The sequence below is a fragment of the Canis aureus genome, chromosome 18 (genome assembly GCF_053574225.1).
Source record: "Canis aureus isolate CA01 chromosome 18, VMU_Caureus_v.1.0, whole genome shotgun sequence".
Classification (NCBI taxonomy): Eukaryota; Metazoa; Chordata; class Mammalia; order Carnivora; family Canidae; genus Canis; species Canis aureus.
Window position 1 is genome coordinate 7,750,051 of NC_135628.1, and position 21,187 is coordinate 7,771,237.

At 34.7% G+C, this 21,187-nt stretch overlaps 1 protein-coding gene and 1 long non-coding RNA gene across 6 annotated transcripts in view; one reads left to right on the forward strand and one right to left on the reverse strand.

The window, feature by feature from the left end:
* PPP1R3A (protein phosphatase 1 regulatory subunit 3A) overlaps nt 1-21,187 on the forward strand; it is a 47,164-nt gene continuing 25,977 nt past the window's right edge. For all 5 annotated transcript variants that reach the window (XR_013356430.1, XM_077856108.1, XM_077856110.1 and 2 more), the window contains exon 1: nt 1-858. Coding sequence is in view for 4 of the 5 variants with exons in the window: in XM_077856108.1 (XP_077712234.1) it covers nt 71-858 (788 nt within the window). In the remaining variant the exon portion in view is untranslated. The remainder of the gene's footprint in view (nt 859-21,187) is intronic.
* The window catches only part of LOC144288543 (uncharacterized), a 44,203-nt gene continuing 41,584 nt past the window's right edge, over nt 18,569-21,187 (reverse strand). Inside the window, exon 5 of the long non-coding RNA XR_013356431.1 lies at nt 18,569-18,919. This is a non-coding gene — a long non-coding RNA (uncharacterized LOC144288543). The remainder of the gene's footprint in view (nt 18,920-21,187) is intronic.

Sequence of the window (21,187 nt, forward strand, 5' to 3'; positions counted from 1 at the left end):
AGCTTCAGTATCTCAAATATCAGCCTCTACTAGTTGTACAGTCCTCCTTTATTTGATATCAGAGAGCCCAATGGAGCCTTCAGAAGAACCTAGTCAGATTAGCAAAGATAACTTTTTAGAAGTTCCCAATTTATCTGATTCTCTTTCTGAAGATGAAGAAGTTAAAGCTACTTTCAAACCTGGCTTCTCCCCTCAGCCTAGTAGACGAGGTTCTGATTCTTCTGAAGATCTATACCTGGAGACTTCATCTTCAGGTACAAGAAGAGTTTCATTTGCTGACACCTTTGGATTCAATCTTGTGTCTGTCAAAGAATTTGATTGCTGGGATTTACCAAGTTCTTCAACCAGTTTTGACTTAACGAAGGACATTTTTCACACAGAAGAATATATTTTATCTCCACTATTTGATTTGCCTTCTTCAAAAGAAGATCTTATGCAGCAACTTCAAGTACAGAAAGCAGTACTGGAGTCAACTGAGTATCCTCCTGGGTCTACAAGTATGAAGGGCATTATTCGAGTTTTGAATATTTCTTTTGAGAAGTTAGTATATGTGAGAATGTCCTTGGATGACTGGCAGACACATTATGACATTTTAGCAGAATATGTCCCAAATTCATGTGATGGTGAAACTGACCAGTTCTCCTTTAAAATTTTATTGGTTCCCCCTTATCAAAAAGATGGCAGTAAAGTTGAGTTTTGTATACGTTATGAAACTTCTGTTGGTACATTTTGGTCAAATAATAATGGCACAAATTATATATTGATTTGTCAAAAGAAAGAACAAGAGCCGGAACCTGTAAAACCACGGGAAGAAGTTCCTAATAGACAAATTAAAGGCTGTTTAAAGGTAAAATCAAGGTGAGGATATATCTTACATTCTTTACTCTTCATAATCCTAAAGTCTTTTTATGTCATTCTTTTTTTCATGTGTTGTAAGAAATAGCCATGCTGTTTAAAAATATGCTGCTCATTATATATAAGACAATGGTGCTAGGCTATAACAAGGTCAGTGCTATTCAAATAATAGCACCACGTTATCTCTCCACCAAATGCAAGGAAAAATATGGGTATAATGTAGTAGATGGAGGAGCAGGGGAGCACAATGTGCATACTGCTTGCCTAATGACTTACAAATTGTTAAGTTCAAGCCGTGGAATCTAGATTCTTAACATGTAAAATTTCATCTTGACATTTATAGTATATTTATTTTCAGTGGGCTTTAAATGACTTTGCTGTACTTCAAAACATTTCTGATGAACATAAAACTGTGCTTCAAAATGCTCTTAGTGCTCAGAAGTCGGTAGGCATTCCCCCAGACTTCTTAATGATTGAGTCATATAAAGGTGTCTGGAGTCCATGTTAAGGTAAATCATAAGAGCTAGGACTTTAATGACAAACTAAGAGAAAGACAAAAGTACATGAGTAATGTATAAATTATGCATAAAATGTTATAATTACAACCAAATGTAACATTATAGAACACAAAGTAGTATAAATTAGTGAAAGCAAATGGAGCAGAATTTTTAAAATGACCCAAATAGAAGTAAGTATATTCAGCTTTATAGATTAGAGATTTGGGATATGATTCCTCATTAGTAACCCTGCTCTCTTGTTAATATAAAAAAAATAAACTACATTCCGCTCTCTCTATTGTAAAGTTGGCTAATTTCCATAACACTAGGTTAGCAGATAAAACATCCAGGAGGAGATAAATCCCTTCTGCTCCTCAAAGTGTCTCAGTGGGAAAGTTCACATTATTCCACAAGTGGGATTGGGATTGCCCTCTGGGTGGTCCATCCTAACTATTAGTGGACCTAAAGATTCTAGCAACTGTACCAGAAGTGGTGTAATAGGATGAAGAGGGAACTGGATTAGGAATCAAGACACTGAGATTCTAAGTGGAATTTAATAAAAAATGTAAGGAATGACACTGGGAAAATGTTAGCCTCTTTATGTTTTAATGCTTAGATCTGTTATATGAAAGTAAATAGTAACTACTAAGTGCATTAGTCTAATGCATTAATGAACTAAATATAACATAGGTGGAAGCAATTCAGTCATACAAAACATTTCTATTTTCATTATCCTTTAAAGTCTTTTGAAAGATTGGCTCACTCACCCTTGTGAATTTTGCCAACTTTCTTAGTTCAAATAAAACTTTCTCAGATTCTAACTGATGCTATTAAGGGAATAATATAACCATAATCTCTACATGTGCTAAAATAATAACTTAGACGGTTATGAAATTACTCAGCAACATGTTAGCTATATAGACAAGCTCAGTGCTATTTAACAAACTAATTTATATACACAAACATACACGTCAAATACTTTACAAAAGAGATCATCATCAGTGAATATCTATTATATGAGCTGCAACTTGCAACTTGCTCTGTTAGAGAAAGGCAAAATTCAGAAAAGTCACAGCCTTACTGTTAAAGACCTAACAGAAGAAGGAGTATTTAACTAGGAGGATTTGTCTGAAGTTAAAGATGCAGCTTTAAAATTACAAGCAATACATTCCGAACTATGGTAAAGTTAGGAGATTCCTTTGATAGGCCAAACCTGACTGGATACCAAGAACAAAAACAGGCAACTGATAGGCCTAATCTTCTACCCCACTCATGATATTATTGGAACTTCTCCTAGTCTAAGATAGGTATAACTATATATATCCATACACACATTTGTATTCAGAATAGTAATCATTGGATTCATAGCGGACACCATTCAAGTTTTAATATTGCTTTGGGGAAAAACCTGAGAAGAACTAAACCACAAAATGGTCTAAAGGCCTGTAAAGTTTCCTAATGAGTTATAAAAATGGAAAAAATCTCTCTCCTTCAAAACCACAAATACATTTTCTGCACTTCTATAACTTAAAAATGACCAACATAATTCAAACCACATTTTGAAAAAAGCATTTGCCTCTGGAGGAGGCCTTTTGTGCTGAGTTTCAGTCCAACATGAATTTTTACATCTGATTTATATACCACTCAAAATGGAGTGTATAAAGGAAATCCTGACAGATCCTTAGAACAGCATGTGCCGTAATAGAATATTTATACAGCTTTTCCATGATATAATTTATATGCAATGGGGTTTCAAATATTCCTAAAACTCACACAAGAGAGCATTATCAAATTTCTAAATGAATATTGCAGTTGGATTTCATTGTGAAGAATTTAGTTAGGGAAAAATAGCACACCTTATTAGTTTTATTTTACAAAACGTGTAGTTGGCTAAAATAAAAGTGAACTAATACTTATTTGATCAAAAAATTATAGTTTCTAAAATATCCTCCTCCCTCCAAAGACTTACAGAATTTAAATGGGTCTTTTTTGAGTATTTCCACACTTCCTCCGTGGCTTAATTTGGAGGTTGCTTCTTCCAACAGATAAATGCAGAAGAGAAATTTATGTGGATTTTTGCTTCATACATGCAAGCAATTAACAATAGTCTGTTACATAACTCAGAGTTAAAGTGGAAATAAACGGTCCAAATGTAGACGGTAACATTTACCTTGATTTCGTCTTAATACCAAAGCTAATTTGCTATCAGGGTTCTGGAGATTTTATCTTCTGAAAGTGTCAATAATCCCTTCTAATAAGTACAGGACGGACTGTGGGAACACATTTAGTGAGGTAGAATTTCTGTTACGCAGATCACTCTAGGCACCATGATTTTTCTATGGAGATCTTTTTTCAGGTCAGAGTTTGTAAATCTCTACATTGATGTGGTTGTCTATTTTCTTTGATGTTTGTTAATCTATCCACTTTGACAGAAAGAAATGTCTAAAGGGAAAGGAAAGCAGAGTCTGTTACTTGCAGGCATGTGACTGAGAATGACCCAGAGGTATTTAATTGCACGGAAAGGCATGCATCATGAGATACTTGATAAGTGTCACTGCATACAAGGCACAGGTGTATGTGCTAGCAAACAAGCTAAGCAGATTTCTGATCTACATCCCATGGGCTTTATTACAAAATAAATGACCAAAAGAGATAAATGACATTGATATAAATGACATTAAATGTACATAGATAAATAAGCAAAAAATAGCATGCAGAAGCAGTTACAATTATGGGCTTCAGAATTCAACATGTCTGGCTTTGAGTCCAAGCTCCACCATGCTAGCTGTGTGACTGTGGGCAAGTTGGGCCTGGTTTCTTCATCTGTTAATTGGGAATAACAATAGGACTACCTAATAGGGTTATTTGGAGATTTCTGTGAAATAACACATATAAACTTTTGGCACAGTGTCTGGAACATAGTCAGTTATCAGTAAATGTTAACCAGTGTAAAAAAGGCACAATTAATTAAAATTAATTTAGATGGATATCAAAATCTCTAGAAAAGCTCAACCTGCTCAAAGTCTATTTCCTCATTCCTTTCAAGGTTCCTAAGTTTTCATCTTTGGAGAGCCATTTTTTGGCCTCTTACAGAACTTTAATCAACAAGCAAAACTAATTACATTGTAAATTTTCTTGAAATCTATGTCATCTTATATCTGAAACATCTTAAAACTGGGTTATCTTAATGACTATTAAAATTTCCACATTTACTAAGTGAAAAAATGGAGGACCAGATGGGAAGGGGTAAAAAAGGGCATAAATTTTGGCACTGAACAGACATGCATATTAATCCCAGTAAAATATATACTTAACAGCTATGGGACTGTGGACATATTACTTTACTTCTTAGTGCCTCAGTTTATTCATCTGTAAAATAGGGGTGATGATGCCTGCTATTATGATGATTCAATTAACACAAAATTAGATATTTTTTAAAGCTTTAGTAAAGTGTTGGGCACATATAAAGTAGTCCTCAAAAGCCAACTATAATTGCTTTCATCATTATCAAACTTTGTTTAATGTTTACTAATTTCCGATTCATGGACTTCCATGATTTCTCCAGATATTATAGTCTACCTTGCTCAGTCAAGGTTCCAAAACTCATTCAACAGTGATTATTAAGGACATGTGTGTTGTGAGGCACCAGTACCCATGAGAAACATGGCTGGAAACATGACCCTGTGAAGACAAGGAGAGGTCCAAAGGAAAAAGGCCTGACAGGGACTGAAAGCAGAGAAAGGGACAGAGAAAGAACATCAACTTCAATTATTTTATACCATGGAAACCATGAATAAAACAATAAGAACCATTTACATTATGTTTCAGGTTTTCTAGAATATGCGATCTATAACTTGTGCACGGGCTAGGGGAGTGGCCTTTTTTCTCTCTCACCAGCTGCTAAATGTATGTTCCCAACCATTGGGTACACAGACTGACTTCATCTGGTTTTGTATTTTATTAAGTGAAACCAATTTATTATTTTAAGTAAAGAAATGGCATGATATAGGTGTTGGATGGTATTTATAACTTGGCCAGGTGAATGCAAATAAATTCCTGAAAGACTTCAATGCTAAAGGAGAAAATTGATCGGTCTTCAATTTTTGTACCTGAGGAATAGAACCCAGGCACATTCAAGAAGGGAAAAGAGAGAAATACTTTCTAAAGCATGATTTTAAGATTACAGAGAGTTTACCTTTCAGGGTGGTACAAAATTGTTAAAACGAGGCCAAGAAAAGCACTGGAAAATGGAGCATAAGATATGGTAATGTTGCATGTTCCAGTCAGAGCCATTGGATCGTGAGACTTCCTTAATTTACACTTACAGTATAATCTGGGATCCTGGAAATAGTCCAAAGAGGTGTAAATAGCCCCATGAGGCCTTTAGGACTTAATGTATTCCATAACTAACTTGTTGTGAGTCTGTACTAATTGTGGAAGCCAGGTCTGCTTAAGGGGGGGGACCTCTGGCAAGGCCATATGGAAACATAAAACGCAGCTGCACAGGACCTGTCAAGAGGACCGTTTGGAAGCTGCCAGCTGGTTGACAGCAAGGAGCCAAGTAGCTTAGTTTCCTTGGAGATCTACCAGGGCTTTGTGGCTTCCTGGTTTTCTATAAATCCATACCCCTAGAAGCCTAAACTCCATGGAGTAGTTTTGTAATCTTGTCTAAGAGAGGGGAAACGAGGGTCTCATCATTCAGGGCATTTCTCAAGCTCTAGCTGAAAGGAATCACTATGGATGCCATTTCTTCATGGATCCTCTGGATCTCCATAAGCTTTAACTTCCCAGCTGAAGCCCATCTGCAAGCCCATAAAAATTCTCATAGGGTCCAAGCACTCTGAGCCAATAAGGCTCTAGGCAAAGAAAAAAAAAAGATTATGAATTGGGATACTTATTTTTTCAACTTCTTGCAACTTTGCTGACTTGACTGTCCTAAGTTTTTACCCCAACACCCCAACAGGAACAACGCAGGAGAAATAACCTCCAAAGAAGACACCCCAGGTGGGCCTGACTGCTTAGTGACCTGGCAAACTTAAGGGATCTTCTATGCTCTGACACTTTGAAACCATGACCGTAATTTTTATATATATGCACACACACATACACTTCCCTTCCTTAAATGCAGACACATCTAGGATGGCAGGAGCTATCCTTATTTTATACTCAAATAAGGTTGTTGCACACAGGGGCTTTAAATTTGGATTGATCCGATGGAAATGGCTAATTTTAGAGCAGAGAGCACTATGGGATACAAGTCAGGTTTGAGTACAAAGTTGTAGTAAAGGCTCCAAAGAAGCATGAGGATTTTGGGGGCCTGGAGTGTGTGTGTGTGTGTGTGTATTTAGAGGAAAAGGTGGATTCCATAAACAGTGAGGCATAACGGAAACAGCATACCCTTTGAATTTTACTTACCCTTTTTGAAATCTGCAGTAGTAAAAAAGACAAAATATTCCCCAAATTTATATTTGTAAAGTATGCCAAATAGTCGATCCTTTTCTTAATTATGTGAAACAGATTTTATAGCCCATTTAACACTGATGATATTCTGATTTGTTTTACAGATTTAAGCCATGACACAAATCAAATAGATTCTAACTCTATAAGAAAAACTCCAAGCTTATTTCCATTCTTAAAAATTACGGTGGATGTCTTCACACAATTGTGAATCACATAGAATTGTGCAGGTAAATTTCAGCTTCATAAGCCATAAAATGAAATGAAGCTGGGAAAAATACTTACATTTTACTAATATCTCCTTCGGAGGATAAATACTTACAGATAATTTTATAATGTACTGTTGTAACTTAAATCATCTGGGTATTTACCAATAAAAAATTACACATTTTTTTAGAAGCCACATTCAGGTGCAGAAAAAAAATGTAATCTTCACATATATTCTAGTAGGTGTATAAGACTTGTGTTTGGTGTAAATAAAAGTTCAATCATTGTTTCCAATGTTAATAGAACGCTTGATTTCTGAATAATCTTCAATAAATCATATTGTTGCAGAAAAGATCATTTAATTCTATTTTTTGCTTTGAGGCAGAACTATTTCAAAAAGTACCAGAGCCAAATGGTTATGTATTCTCTTCTGAATCATCTTCTGGGAAGATGGTGTTCTTCAGCAATGTATTCTATAAGGAATAATATGTCTTTTATGTAGCCATTCATACTGTTCTGTGTCTTTAATCTTGTCACTTATTTACTCTGATTCTCAGTTGAATTAAATGTTGGAGTCCCTATTCTTACAAAGTTAAGCAGAGTCATATTGTTTCTGTGATTGATTTCTATTTTTTATGTCAACTAACCTAATAATTTTAGAATTGTGCCTGAGGTCCTAACTAGCAAACCAATAAACTAGTTTGTAGTATTTTAATGCAAAAGTAAGAGAAGAAAAAAAACTCACTGCCAACTAGATTATCTGAGGGGGTGGATGGCTGATATCACTGTTACAAGGACTGTGCACTGCAGGCACTAACATTCCGGGGCTGCAGGGAACAGCAGGCTAGCTAACAAGCTCTCCCAATCCTGCCATCGTTAGCTTGGAGTTCTGAGTACTGGAGGGATTGTTATGATTACTGTACTTCCTATGGGGGCCCGGGAAGTTACAATATCAAAAATAATTCAGAAGATTACTTAGTTTATTTCTCAAGTCTACCTAAAAAAGATAGCTGTTAGAATTTTTGAAGGCCTCTTAGACCAATAATGAATAATTTACCATAGCTGTATATACATATTTTCTAGATATCTGATTTCTTAAATACAGTTTCACTCAAGAATGTAACTATATAAGACACTGAAAAGAAATTTTGAATAGGTTTGTGAAAATCAAATGTAATATAGAACAGCTCAAAGTTACACTGGTTGTTAAGTATATTATTTTGTAGAATGGTTAATACAGTATCTACAAGCAGATTCGCTGAATCTGTTAAATTTCTTGAATCTGTGTGTGTGTGTGTGTGTGTGTGTGTGTACAGTTTTAACAAAAAGCTATTTGTTCTAATCAATGAGTATGTGCAGAGATCTGGGACAGCCAATCCAGTTCATAATTTATTTAGTAAATTGGACACAGGGAGCAGTTAAGTAATACAGCCCATCTACACTTGAATTATTCTTAATGCATTGCCTTTTTGTGTGGAAAAAGTACACACACACACACCTGTATATGTGAGCCTTCTACTTATACCTTATCTTGTGTGTGTGTGTGTGTGTGTGTAATACATATAATAAAGGCATTCTTCAGATAGTTCATTTGTTTTCTAACATTTTATATTTTCTGTCTCAGTAGTATCTCATCTAAAGCTAATTTTGGCAAACCAAGTTAAGTTTTTAGGCAATGCTAGTTATATGGACATCCAAGACATTTGTTTACAAATCTCGTTAAACTCATATAGTTCAACAGGACTCCTAGTCCTATTCCTGATTTATCCATATTATGGGATTGCTTTTGCTCTTATTTACGTTGTTATTCTTCCTTTAAATTATAATATTTCTGGTAGTATTTTTTTCATGGAGTAGTTACTTTAAGGATACAAAAGGAACAGCTTTCTTTAAATGAAAGGGTTGCTGTTTTTCATGTTTGCATCTGATGCAATTTATTTATAGGCAAGAAATTAACATTTAATAAAAGATTTACTGCTTATCAGATATCTTCCTTCCGGAGATGTCTGGAAGGAAGAAGACTTCCATCATATGGCCCTCTATACCTGTTTAGTCAAAATGTTTACAAAGGTGGCATTTATAGTGGGGGCCTTTTCCTGCACTTTTAAAAAACCTATGTATGTGTCTTCTTCCCAACTGGACTGCAAGTTCCTTGAGGCCAGGAATGATGTGTTTGTCTAAGCATTATTCCCCACTAGAACTAATAAAATGATTTGCATATAAAAAGCTCTTAAAAATTAATATTAAAGGCAACTGGTTTCCTCTTTAACAACCCTGAGGCCTAGTAAAAACTAAAAGCACCTTCTGAATAATTGAAGAATGAATTATACTTGCTACAGTTTTAATGATGAGTGCTTTTATTGTTTTCACAAGCTTTAAAAATCAGATGCCTTCTGGACATCTCCATCTGGATATCCAGGTGGCAAATTAATTCCCTTAATGTCTCACACCAAAGTTACATTTCTCCTCACAACCTAACTGTTCTTCCTTTATTCTTTCTATATTTTGCTTAAAATCCTAGTCATCATCCCTGCGATGCAAATAAAAAACTTCAATATAATAACTGATTTCTCTTTTGTTGGTTCTTACTTATTCTATACCCATATTATATTCTATGGCCATGAGGTAATGATTGTTCATTTGATCAAAAATAAAAATTATTTTAAAAATTAAAAATAGGATAAAATATAGAAAGACTATATCTATATACCATAAAAACAGATAAAAAATGAAATTTGCTCTGCAATAACCACACTATTTATTGTCTAAATTGACTCAAAATTAAATATAGAAATGAACACATGAACCATTATAACATCTTACAGTCTAAATTTAGATGGTTACTTTCAGTTATCAAGGTATCAACAAAAGATCAATTAAGAAATAAATTAATATAGCCTACATGGGAATACTCTCATTATTGTCTTTCCTTCTATCCTAAGTCTTCTAAAGAGCTGATTCATAGAGTCACCATAATATTACTTTGAAGTAAAGTCAAGTAATCATAACATCTCAAATAAAATAAATATTCACTGGTTAGCCTTTGGCTTTCTTCCTACCACAGTCCAGACCAGAGGGACCAGAACCAGAAAAACCCAACAAGCTGAATAATGAAAGACCAAAGGCAGATATTGTGCATCTACTGGTCAGAACAGAGTCATTCATTCTTTCTTTTTTGCTAGGGCCAGGGGCAGGGCCCTTATTCATAGAGTGCTACTGCTGCTCATATGGTGCTCCCTGATTCTGATACATATGGATTCTGGGCCTGCCTGCTAGCCTATCTGCTTTTCTTTACCTTAATATCTTCCCTTGACTGAGCCTTTTGCCCTTACCAGATTCCTCCCTGTGTATCTAAACTTAAACTTTACTGAGTCATACAGAACTGTCAGCTCTGTCTTGAGATTGTGTTCCTTCCCCTACAGGAAACCAAAAACCAAAAATATTTAAGAGGAGTAATGCATTGCATCTAAATGTTTAACCTTAAACCTACAAAAAGTTAGTGTGATGGATCTGCTACTCTATTAAAGACTATCTACAATTTTGGGGGGATATGATTTTAGATTTAAAGAAAAGTTGCAGGAAGAAGATGAAGACTTCCCACATTCCTATATATATATATATGTTTTAAAACTACATAACAGATGAGTCCAGTTGCATTGATTTCTTATAGGCGAGAGCTTTAACTTTTGTTGGCAAATTGAATTTAAATCAAATATAAAAAAATAACTTTTGAAAATATTAAGCAATGGTAATTTTCTAGTTTGTAGCTAATTGCTGATTTTGCTGATTCTAAAATACATTTAAAATATCTTGTGAAAATAAAAGGGATCCCTGGGTGGCCCAGCAGATTAGCGCCTGCCTTTGGCCCAGGGCATGATCCTGGAGTCCCAGGATCCAATCCCACATCAGGCTCTCTGCATGGAGCCTGCCTCTCCACCCCCCACCTCTCTCTCTCTCTCTCTCTCTCTCTCTCTCTCTCTCTCGGTGTCTCTCATGAATAAATAAATAAAATCTTAAAAAAAAATCTTGTGAAAATGTTAACGAACTCAAACTGAAATAGTAGCCATCATCAGACAGACATTATAATGTTTTAATTTTTTAAAAAATTTAAAAATTTAAAATTATATTCATTTTATTTTCATGACAGGAAGAATTGGGAAACAAACATATATTTTAGGAAATTAGCATAACTTATCATATCTTTATGGCAAAAAATATGTTCCCCTATACTGATAATAGCAATCAGTTCCTACATTACCACCCTCAACTAACATCTCATAGTTTCATTACGAGTTTTACTATAATTTTCCTAATATCCTAAAGAACTTTATTGTGTAAAACCTAAAGTCGCAACCCAAAGTAAAAATGAATTGTTGAGGTAGGCAACACATAACTTGTAAATAGCTATCATTTTTCTTTCAAAGAAGTTTTTAAATGCAGTTGGCTGGAAATTAAAGTTTTATCTGTTAAATTTGTTGTTTTCCACTTTCAATACATAAGTGGAGATGGGTTTCCCCTGAAAATGTTATTTGTGAGACTGAATTAAACATTTCTAGGTAAGCCTTAGCTGTTGAGAAATTGGGGGGAGTTATTACTTTTTTAGTACAATAGAATATACTTGTCTATGATGAATTGTAACCTCTAAGGAAATTAATTTTTTGGAAACCCTTTTCAAAATTATGTTGACATGATTGTAAAGGTCACTTGTGTGTGTGTGTGTGTGTGTGTGTGTGTGTATGTATGTGTATGTGTACTTGTCCAATTCCCAGAGAATTCTTTGGCTACTTATAACATTGTAACATTGTTTAGAATTTAGCTACAAAACTGGGTGGGACTTTCATGTCATGTATATAAACTATACCTGATCGATAACATTAATTCTATGATATATACGACTTTAATAGTTTACCTTGTTCTTTTATTTAGAAATGTCTAATTATATAAGCTTAAGGAATACATGTTTTAAATCTATCATTTCTTAAGTGATATAAACCATTAGATCACTTTTATACATCATAGTAAGCAACACTAGCCCCATTTCACATAAGAAGAAATTTAGGCAAAAGGGATTTCTTTGATCAAGTCCAGAAAATACTTAAGAGGAGAAACTGGGCTTGTGATTTAAATTCTCTAATCTCCTATGGCTCTGAGCCATAATGCCTCACTAAGGCACTTATTGATAAAGAAATAATAGAGTTCTTATTTTATGTAGAACACTTCTAGGTAGCTTCTATCTTCGAGCATTAATTTGGTCAATGGATAATATTTATATACATGAAAAGTTAACTATCAACATGATATGTGCCAAATGAATGACATATATTCAGAGCAAATCATAAGAAATACAAAGCAATAGGCATTTAAGAAAGAACTATTATGAAGGAAGAGCATCACAGAGGAGTTGAACTTGACCTTGAAATGGTCAAACTTGAGTAGGTGGTAAAGAAGCAAGAAAGTATTTACAGAGAGTAAAAAATATGTGTGGAAATGGCAGCGCAAAGGACAACTTGGTGATTTTGTTAGTCAATCAGACTGCCTTGGATGGACAGAGTTGTGAAAGTCAAACTTGAAAAACAAAGTTGAAAAAGAATTGTATACTATTGCTAGGCTGAAAATTTGAACTTTAGTCACCCCATTTGAGGATAAAATAGCATTTTAGTTGTACTAATTCAGGAAGTATTCAGAATAAATTAATGAAAGCTATGAACTAGATTGCTAACTACAAGAAATGATATTGATGTGATTGTAAATGTTGTGAGACTAATTTCCCCAATGTTTTTCTCTTAACATGCTTTCCACTAATCATTTTCTATGAAAGATTCTTTACTGCCTTGAAAAACTGCTTATGGCACTTATGAACACCATCATACTTCTGCTTGTGTTTTGGGAGTCTCATGGTTTAAAAATCTTTTCTATGTTTTTAACCTTTTTTTTTTTTTTTTTTTACTGTCACTTTCTATATTTGCAATGGTTAACTACAGGTTTTATTCTTTTCTCATTATCAAAATTGGTTATTTAATATTGGTTTATAGATCATCTTTAATATAAGAAACAGATATGTAAGATGCCACACATTTTTAGATATTCCTGTATCTATTTCATGGGTGACTCATTTTACTACTGTGGTCATGCTCAGGGAAAATTTCTTTTTGTAATCAATTGATCCAAATTCTTTCTTTAAAAAATCTAAGGTTTATGTTTTCACTTAGTGAAAGATTAGTCCAGGCATCTCACTGTTTATTTTCATGGATGGGTATATGGGAAGTACACTAGTATGATTCCGTCTATAATATCAGTGACCTCAAGATTGAAAGAGTATGGGTCTTGGTTAACTTAAAAGAAAAAAAAATCATAAAAATATTAGTAGCAAAGTTCTTACTGTGCTCTTCACCTTGTGCACTGATAGAGAATAAACAAACACCACCAATGATGGGAGAAAGGAATAAAGGATCTTCATGCTTTCAACAAGTGTTATTGAGCACATACTATGTATAACATACTGTTCTAAACACTGGGGATACATTAGTGAAAAAATGACAATGTCTTTCCTCGGTTAGCTTATATTATAACGGGAGGGAAAACTAATAAGATAAAGAGTAACCAAGCTTGTTAGAAAATGGCAAATGAGAGTATAAAATGCAAAACCACATAAGGGGACGAATAAAGATTGCACATCACTGAGAAAATCACAGCTGATCAGAGACTTGAAAACGGTCAGTCATGAAGAAATCTGGGTTCCACGCTGAACAAAGCCACAAGGCCAATACTTGAAGCAATTTCAAGTGATGGGCCTTTCCCTTCTGTTTGCATGAGGTTCTCATGCTCCTTATGCCTCCTATAGACTCTTGGGCATATTTTCCACAGGACCCAGTCACTACCAGCCACAGGGTCTCATGCCAGAAAGACATGAAAACAGATTCTCTTTGACACCAAAGCTTTTCAGTATCCCTTTCTCCCTTCTCTGGCTACTCTCTGGCTGCCCAGACTCTCATTTCCTAGCTTTCTAGGTCTATCTTTTCCACTGACACATCGAGTTGCAGTTTTATTTTAGTGAAGATGGAGATGTGCTATAGTTAATTAATCAAAGAGGGAATTCAACATTTGAGTTACTTGAGTTAAAAAAGCACTAAATAATTATACCTATCAAAATTTTTATTTTAAGTTATTTAGTTATCCTGACTATAGACTACTAGTATTAAGGATATGGAATAAGATTATGTAAATTGAGACATGCAAAAAAGATTTTTTTTTCATAAAATCAACACCATATACATATAAATGAAGCAATCCACTGTAAAATGCTGATCTTCAAAGATAGCAAGTGCAATCCTGCAATCACCCTCATGTACCAGGTCAGAAAAAAAGACCAGAATATAGGTGGTTGTGGTATTTTTATATGAAACATTCTCTCACACGTGAAAAACTTCAAACACATTATCAGCATTATCCACAAACTTATGTTTAAACTATTACATGGCAAATTCTGCCTTTTTCAAAACCTCATTTCTATTATTTTTACTTCAAGACTATTTCTTGTATAGGATCCAAGCTACTAGTGTCCTTTGCAATACACTTTATGGTGCTTGCATTTGTAATAATTGTTTGGATAATATGCTACAGTACAACTGGAAAACGTTTTACTAGTCCGGGACTAAATACTAAATCTTTACAGACAGTATCAGTTTTATAATGAGAAATATAGCTGTTAAAGTACTAATGATGAATGTCTCTTACCCTAAACAGCATATAGGTTTCTTTGTAGTTAAAAAAAAAAAAAAAAAGTAAATTTAAATGCACTGAAGTATGGGTAATCCCCATGATGAATAAAAATTGTTTTATTAACCTAACAGTAGCAGAAGTACAATCTGTGTAAAATTTACATTGATACTAGCCTGGTTTGCTTATGTATACCTTCTTTTCTCCCCACCCCGCAGAAACTCTTAATAGCAGAGTATTTTTACTGAAGGGCTTAATTTCACACTAACCATACCTTCATGGAGTAAAAGCCAGTGTAGAATTGTAGTGTAAACCGGTGTTTCTCCAGCTTGACAGCACATAGGAAAGGGAACAATAAGCCACCCAGATGCAAGCCCCACTAGAGAGACTGAATTGGGTTAGGGCAGGGCTCAGGCACAGGTATTTTTAAAAATGCTCCCCAGGTGATTTTGATGTGCCCCAGGATTGAGAATAACTGGTATAAACAAAAGACAAAAACAAAGGTGTTCTGAATTAATTTTTTTTAATTGGAAATCACTTACTCTCAGTAAGTACCAAAAGAGTAATACTATTAAAACGAAAAGAAAATTAGTAAACCTAAACGAAATAACACTTTTGCAGGAACGACATGTTAGGTTTGAGCAAGAGTAGCAACATTAAGGACAAAGTGAATTGCTATTTAGAATGAGGTACACTTTTAAGAGTTTTAAAAGTTTTTCTTCCTGAAAAATGTATTTTATGATTCAGAAAATCAAGCTTTTAAATATGATCTGCAATCAGATCACAGGATCTGGTCTCCTTCCAGCCTGATCTCTCTTTATAAGCTCATCTATGTGCACAGCTGCTACTGCCTTCCCAGCTTCCCTGCCTTTCTTGAGTTTGAGATAGTGCTCCTATTTTTTTTTTTTTTCTGTAGGACCCCATGCTTCCCCAGTCATGAATGGTACAATTGTGATTTTTAAACTGCTGGTTTGTATTTGTCTTTCTGTAGACTGTAAACTTTATGAAGGCAGAGTTTGTTTCATCTTGGTTTGTATTTGTGGTTCAACTTCTAGTATAATGCCTACAAATATTAAATATTTGTTGAATGAATACACACTGAGTTTTGTCTAACATCATTCTGAATTAGCATGATGTCCAATAGAAGGTCTGAGTCCGTTAAGCCCGCCTGATAAAAGGATTCTTCAGTGTTGACTGCAAAGTCTGCTGTCGCCTTGTTGAGAGTATGCAGAGGTCCTTGTCTTGGGCAACGCAGCCGCGTCTCAGCAGAATTTGGCTCTTGTACCAGACTCCTTCTGCAATCCCAGTCTGTGACCCAACGTCTTCAGTTCCTACTCCTTGCCTTTTGGTTCATATCTGGTTCTCAGCTAGTCTTTCCCAAGTACCATATTGCTCTTGGACTGATCTCCAAACATAGTCTTATCTCATTGAGCTCTTCTTGCTTCATCTTCTTAGGATTTCCTGTTAATAAACTTTGTTCTATTTAATCAGGGATCTAAAGTCATCTTGGCATTGATGAGTTCCTCCCTGCTTACCTTATCTCTTCCAGCTTAGGCTCCAGAAAAAATAGCATAATGTTTGTACTGTCAGCTTCCTAAATCAGTTGGACTTCTTTCCTCGAATCTACATGGTCATTTCCAGCATTTCTGAATCTGCTTACATCTACTTCAGTCTAGAACCTAGGTAGGACCCATAACTGTTGGATGTTTTCTAGCATTTAGTACTGAAATTAACGTTAGCAAGAATATGAAGTATAATTAGCTGCTTGTGGTAATTACATTAATAAGGATTATTTATGTTAAAAATGATATTGTCTCCTATTTAAAGAGATTTAATCAAATAAAGTCTATGTAGGAAGTACCTAGGTGGCTTAGTTGGTTAAGCATCTGACTTTGGCTCAGGTCATGATCTCAGGGTCCTGGGATCAGCAGGAAGTCTACTTGTCCCTCTCCCTCTGCCCCTCCCCTTTCTCATGTTCTATCTCTCTGTGTCTCTGTCTCTCTCTCTCTCTCAAAAAAAAAAAAAAAAGTCCATGTAGGATCTCTCCAAGACCTTAAAGCTAGTAAAAGAATTACATTTCTAGGACATCATCCAAATTAAAAACTTTTGCACTTCAAATGACACAGTTAAGAAAATGAAAATACAACCCACCCTGGTGGCTTAGTCTGACTTCGGCTCAGCTCATGATCTCAGGTCCTGGGATCAAGCCCTGTGGTGGGCTTCCTGCTCACCCTCTCCCTGCTTCTCCCTCTCCCTATGCCCCTCTGGCCCCCAGTCATTCATGTCCCCCCCCTTCTCAAATAAATAAATAGAATCTTTTTTTTCAAAAAAGACAACTCACGTAACAGGAGAAAATATTTACAAATTGTCTATCTAGTAAGTGATTTATATACAGAAGAATTCTTACAAATGAATAATAAAAAGACAACTCAATTTTAAAATAAGCTAAAGATCTGAATAGATGTTTCTCTAAAGAAGCTATTTTAATGACCTATAAGCACATAAAACAGGGCTCAACATCATCAGTCATTAGGAACATGCAAATCAAAACCACAGTGAGGTATCACTTCACACCCACTAGAATGATTATGATCAATAAGAGGTAATTTCCCTTCTTGTTGGCAAGGAAATGAAGAAATTAAAAACCTCATGTACTAATGGTGGGATTATAAAACGGTACAGCTACTTTTTAGGAAAATAGTATGACAGTTTCTCAATATGTGAAATATGGAATCACCATACCCCAGCAATTTCACACCTAGGTTTCTACCCAAGGGAAATGAAAACATATGTCCACACAAATGTAAGTGTTTATAGAAGTACTACATGTAAGAACCAAAAGGTGGAACAATCCAAATGCCCAACAACTGGTGAATGGACAAAGTGTGGTATATCTATGTAATGGAATACTACTGAAAGATATAAAGAAAATACAAATACATGCTACAACATTGATGAACCTCAAAACATTATGCTCTGTGAAAGAAGCCAGACATGAAAGAACACATATTACATAATTCCATTTGTATGAAATGCCCAGATTAGGCAAATATATGGAGACAGATTAGTGTCACTAGGGCTGGGGGTGAGAAATGAAGAGTGATCCTAAGGGACATGAGGTTTCTTTTCCAGGTACTGGAAATGTTTAAGATTAGATTTTGGTGATGGCTGCACAATTCTGAAAATATACTAAATATACTAAAAATTATTGAGTTGAACACTTAAAGCGGGTGAATTTTATGGTATATGTACGTGGATAAAAAGTTGTTAGCTTCAAAAAAACATTACCGATTTTGTATGGAGAAATGATTTAATGATAAATAAATCTGTAGGCCTATTGCAGAATTAGGGTATATGGAATTTAGAAATAGAAATAGAAATTCTCCTGAAATTTAGTAGAGAAGATGTTGTGTTTTACACAAGGTTAGAACAATAGAGTGGCAAGAAAATGAATATAGGTAGTATATAAAGTTCTACATGAAAGGGTATATTATAGCATAGTTTTTATACATAAAATGTGGATTAGGTTCAAAGGATACTTGAATGCCTTAGGTAATTCTGCTGTAGGAATAAAGAAAGTTTGATCCCCTCTTTATGGTATGTTAATTTAAAGACGGAACAACTTTCACTCAATTACATTTTTCTTATTGTTTCAATAGGAAATATGGATGTAAACTTCATCTTTTTGCAGAGTGCAAAATGCCAACATAATAATAACAGCTAATACTTATGGATTGCTTGCTGTATGCCAGACATTGAGTGGTTTAAATTCATTTATTCATTTAATGTATTAAATTGGTATGAATACTCACTCTTCTTACTTGGTTTAATTAAGCTTTTTTTTTTTTTTTTTTTTCCTGGTGTCTTCTCTCGTGGGCTTTTCTTGGCTCTCTTTTTCTCTGTCCCCTCCCACCTTCAGTATAAATGATACTATTCATGTTTCAGAGTCTCATTTCTTAAAAACAACCACTTTGTTCACGTTGTCCTGCCTTTAGCCAAAAACCAATTTGACATTGGAGAAATACATCAAATCAGATTTTATGCTGAGTTTTTACTGATTTATTCAAAATGCTCAAGTGGTTTGTATATGTAAACCTGCTTTAAATCCAAGCAACGTGGGCTGAAGGGAAGGAGGTCTTTGTGAAACGGTAGATTCCACAGGAGTACAGAATCTTTTGTGAAGAAATCTGCAACAGAGGACTCAAGAAAGAAAACAGTTCACAAAAGGTGTGGGTGAAGGGTGGCAAAGAAAACATGTAACACAAAACGTGGACATTTGTGAGGGATGCCTCAGTGCATTGCATTAATAATTTGCATATTAAGAAGTCATGAGTCTTCACGTTAATGAATCCCTAACTAGTCTCTGACACAATAGACTGAACCGTCCCTGGAGGAGTCATTATGGCCTATCATGTCAATGAGCCGCATATTAATGACTCTCTTACATGCTCATCAACAGGTAGCCTAATAGGCTCCCATTGAGTTCTTTTTCATTTGCTTTTTAAATGTATCCTCTCCTCCCTTCCTTTTGTAACACTATTGTGAAGAATTGACAAAAAGGTGCATTAAGATGATTTTAGTGTGTGACGTAAGTTCACAAAAGCATTAAATTTAGAAATAATGCTTTAAGTCTTACTCCTCTGCCTAGAAAACTTTTCAAATGCAGTTAAATACAAATCCAGTTGGATAATAGGGCTCTTATTTGGATTTTAACATAAACCATCCAACCCAATTTACCATATTTCTCTTCTCTGATATATCAATTTATGCTGTGATTAGCATAAGTAGAATAGCTAGTTTGGAAATATGTTTGTGAAACTGAATTGCTTGAAAATGGAAATGAATTATAACAGATTTCAGATCATAAACACTCATTAAATCTAAAAAGCAGTAGCTGATAGTATAAAAAATTAAAAATATAGAGGAAATAGCAGCCTTATATTAATTTCATAGTTATAAAGAAATGAGCTAAAAAATGACTTTATAACTTTTAAATTGAACACTTCAAGGTAGTCACAGGAAGCGCAGAGTATTTTAACTTTTCTAACTTGCTTTGAAATGACTTGACTTTTGTTGGTCCCAATAATTATATTTAAGATATCTGGTGGTTTTTTACGAACATAAAATCTACGATCTTCTATAAAAAAAACAAACAAACAAACAAACAAAAAAAACAACACTGAAGAATTGTTCTTCCAGTATTTCTACTGAATTAAATCCGATCTCTCCTGATTTACTCCAGATGAAGGAAAGAGTATTGACACATACTTGAAATTCTTTATCAGGAGATAGGAATGGGCAGAGGCTAGGGAAACAGTTGCAGAAGTTTCTTAGAATTTTGTTCCCCCAAAAAACACAAACAACCACTTGTAAACATTGCTATCTTGAGAAACAACGGAAGGTAAAGATGCTCAGGTGAGCAGCTTCAGGTTGGTGCTCTGACCTCATATTTATCTCCCTCAGTTTAGCAATAATTCCTTCTGAGACGTGCTATTTTTTGAATGATGTTTTCAAAGTCTGGAAGTCTCATGGTCCTTTGTATTGACCCCATCTCCTAACCCTTCCAAACATACACTGGATATATCAATTTACATTTCAAATTACTTTTTTCTTAAAACAGTTTCAAAACAATATATAACACAAATGCTTTAGAGCTTGGATGTCAAAGCTCAGTATTTAACAGACCAAATAGGTTAGGCAATCTACTTACATGTAGATTCTACAAAGAAAATCAGAGTTTCTGTGATTGCAATTATGTGGCTCACTAGTCATGACTCTGTGAGAGTGACTTTTTACACACCCACAGATAAATCAACATCATTATGAAAAAAAGAATGCCTGCAGCTTAGTATCCTTAGGAAAAAAATACACATGGCAATACTTTGATAATTTTTGGAAAATGGAGATGGTATAAAACTCTTAGCAATTACTTTGCAGGAGAACTCTGGAGAATAAGGATGCCAGACTTCTGAAGCAGCAGGACTCTCAGCTGAACAATCACTAGTTTCTTGTCATCTACATACTCCATGGGTGACAATTACTTCCTTTAAGAACTCAAGTAAAATAAGGTCTTTGGGCCAATAAGTTTAAGAACTTTTTCTGATATCTCTCAGATGTGTATTCTTTAGTTTTCATAATACTCATCGCTTAAAAACATTCACATTTCTCTTTCAATAGAATATAACTGGCAGGTTGTGGCAGTCATCTTTTGAGCCAGGTTCACCTATTAGTCCTCTTCACTTAAAATTCATGGATTCTGCTTATATCTCGTCCCAAAGCAACCTACAAATTTTGGTTCACACTTAGACCTCCAAGAGTCTAAATTCTTCACTAGAAGCTCACAATGTAGTACCTCTTTAGAAAATACTCATTGCCACAAAATGGCACCTGCTGCCCAGATTCAATCACAGAATTAAATCTAAATTGTCTTTTTTGTCCTGATACCTGTAAGGTGA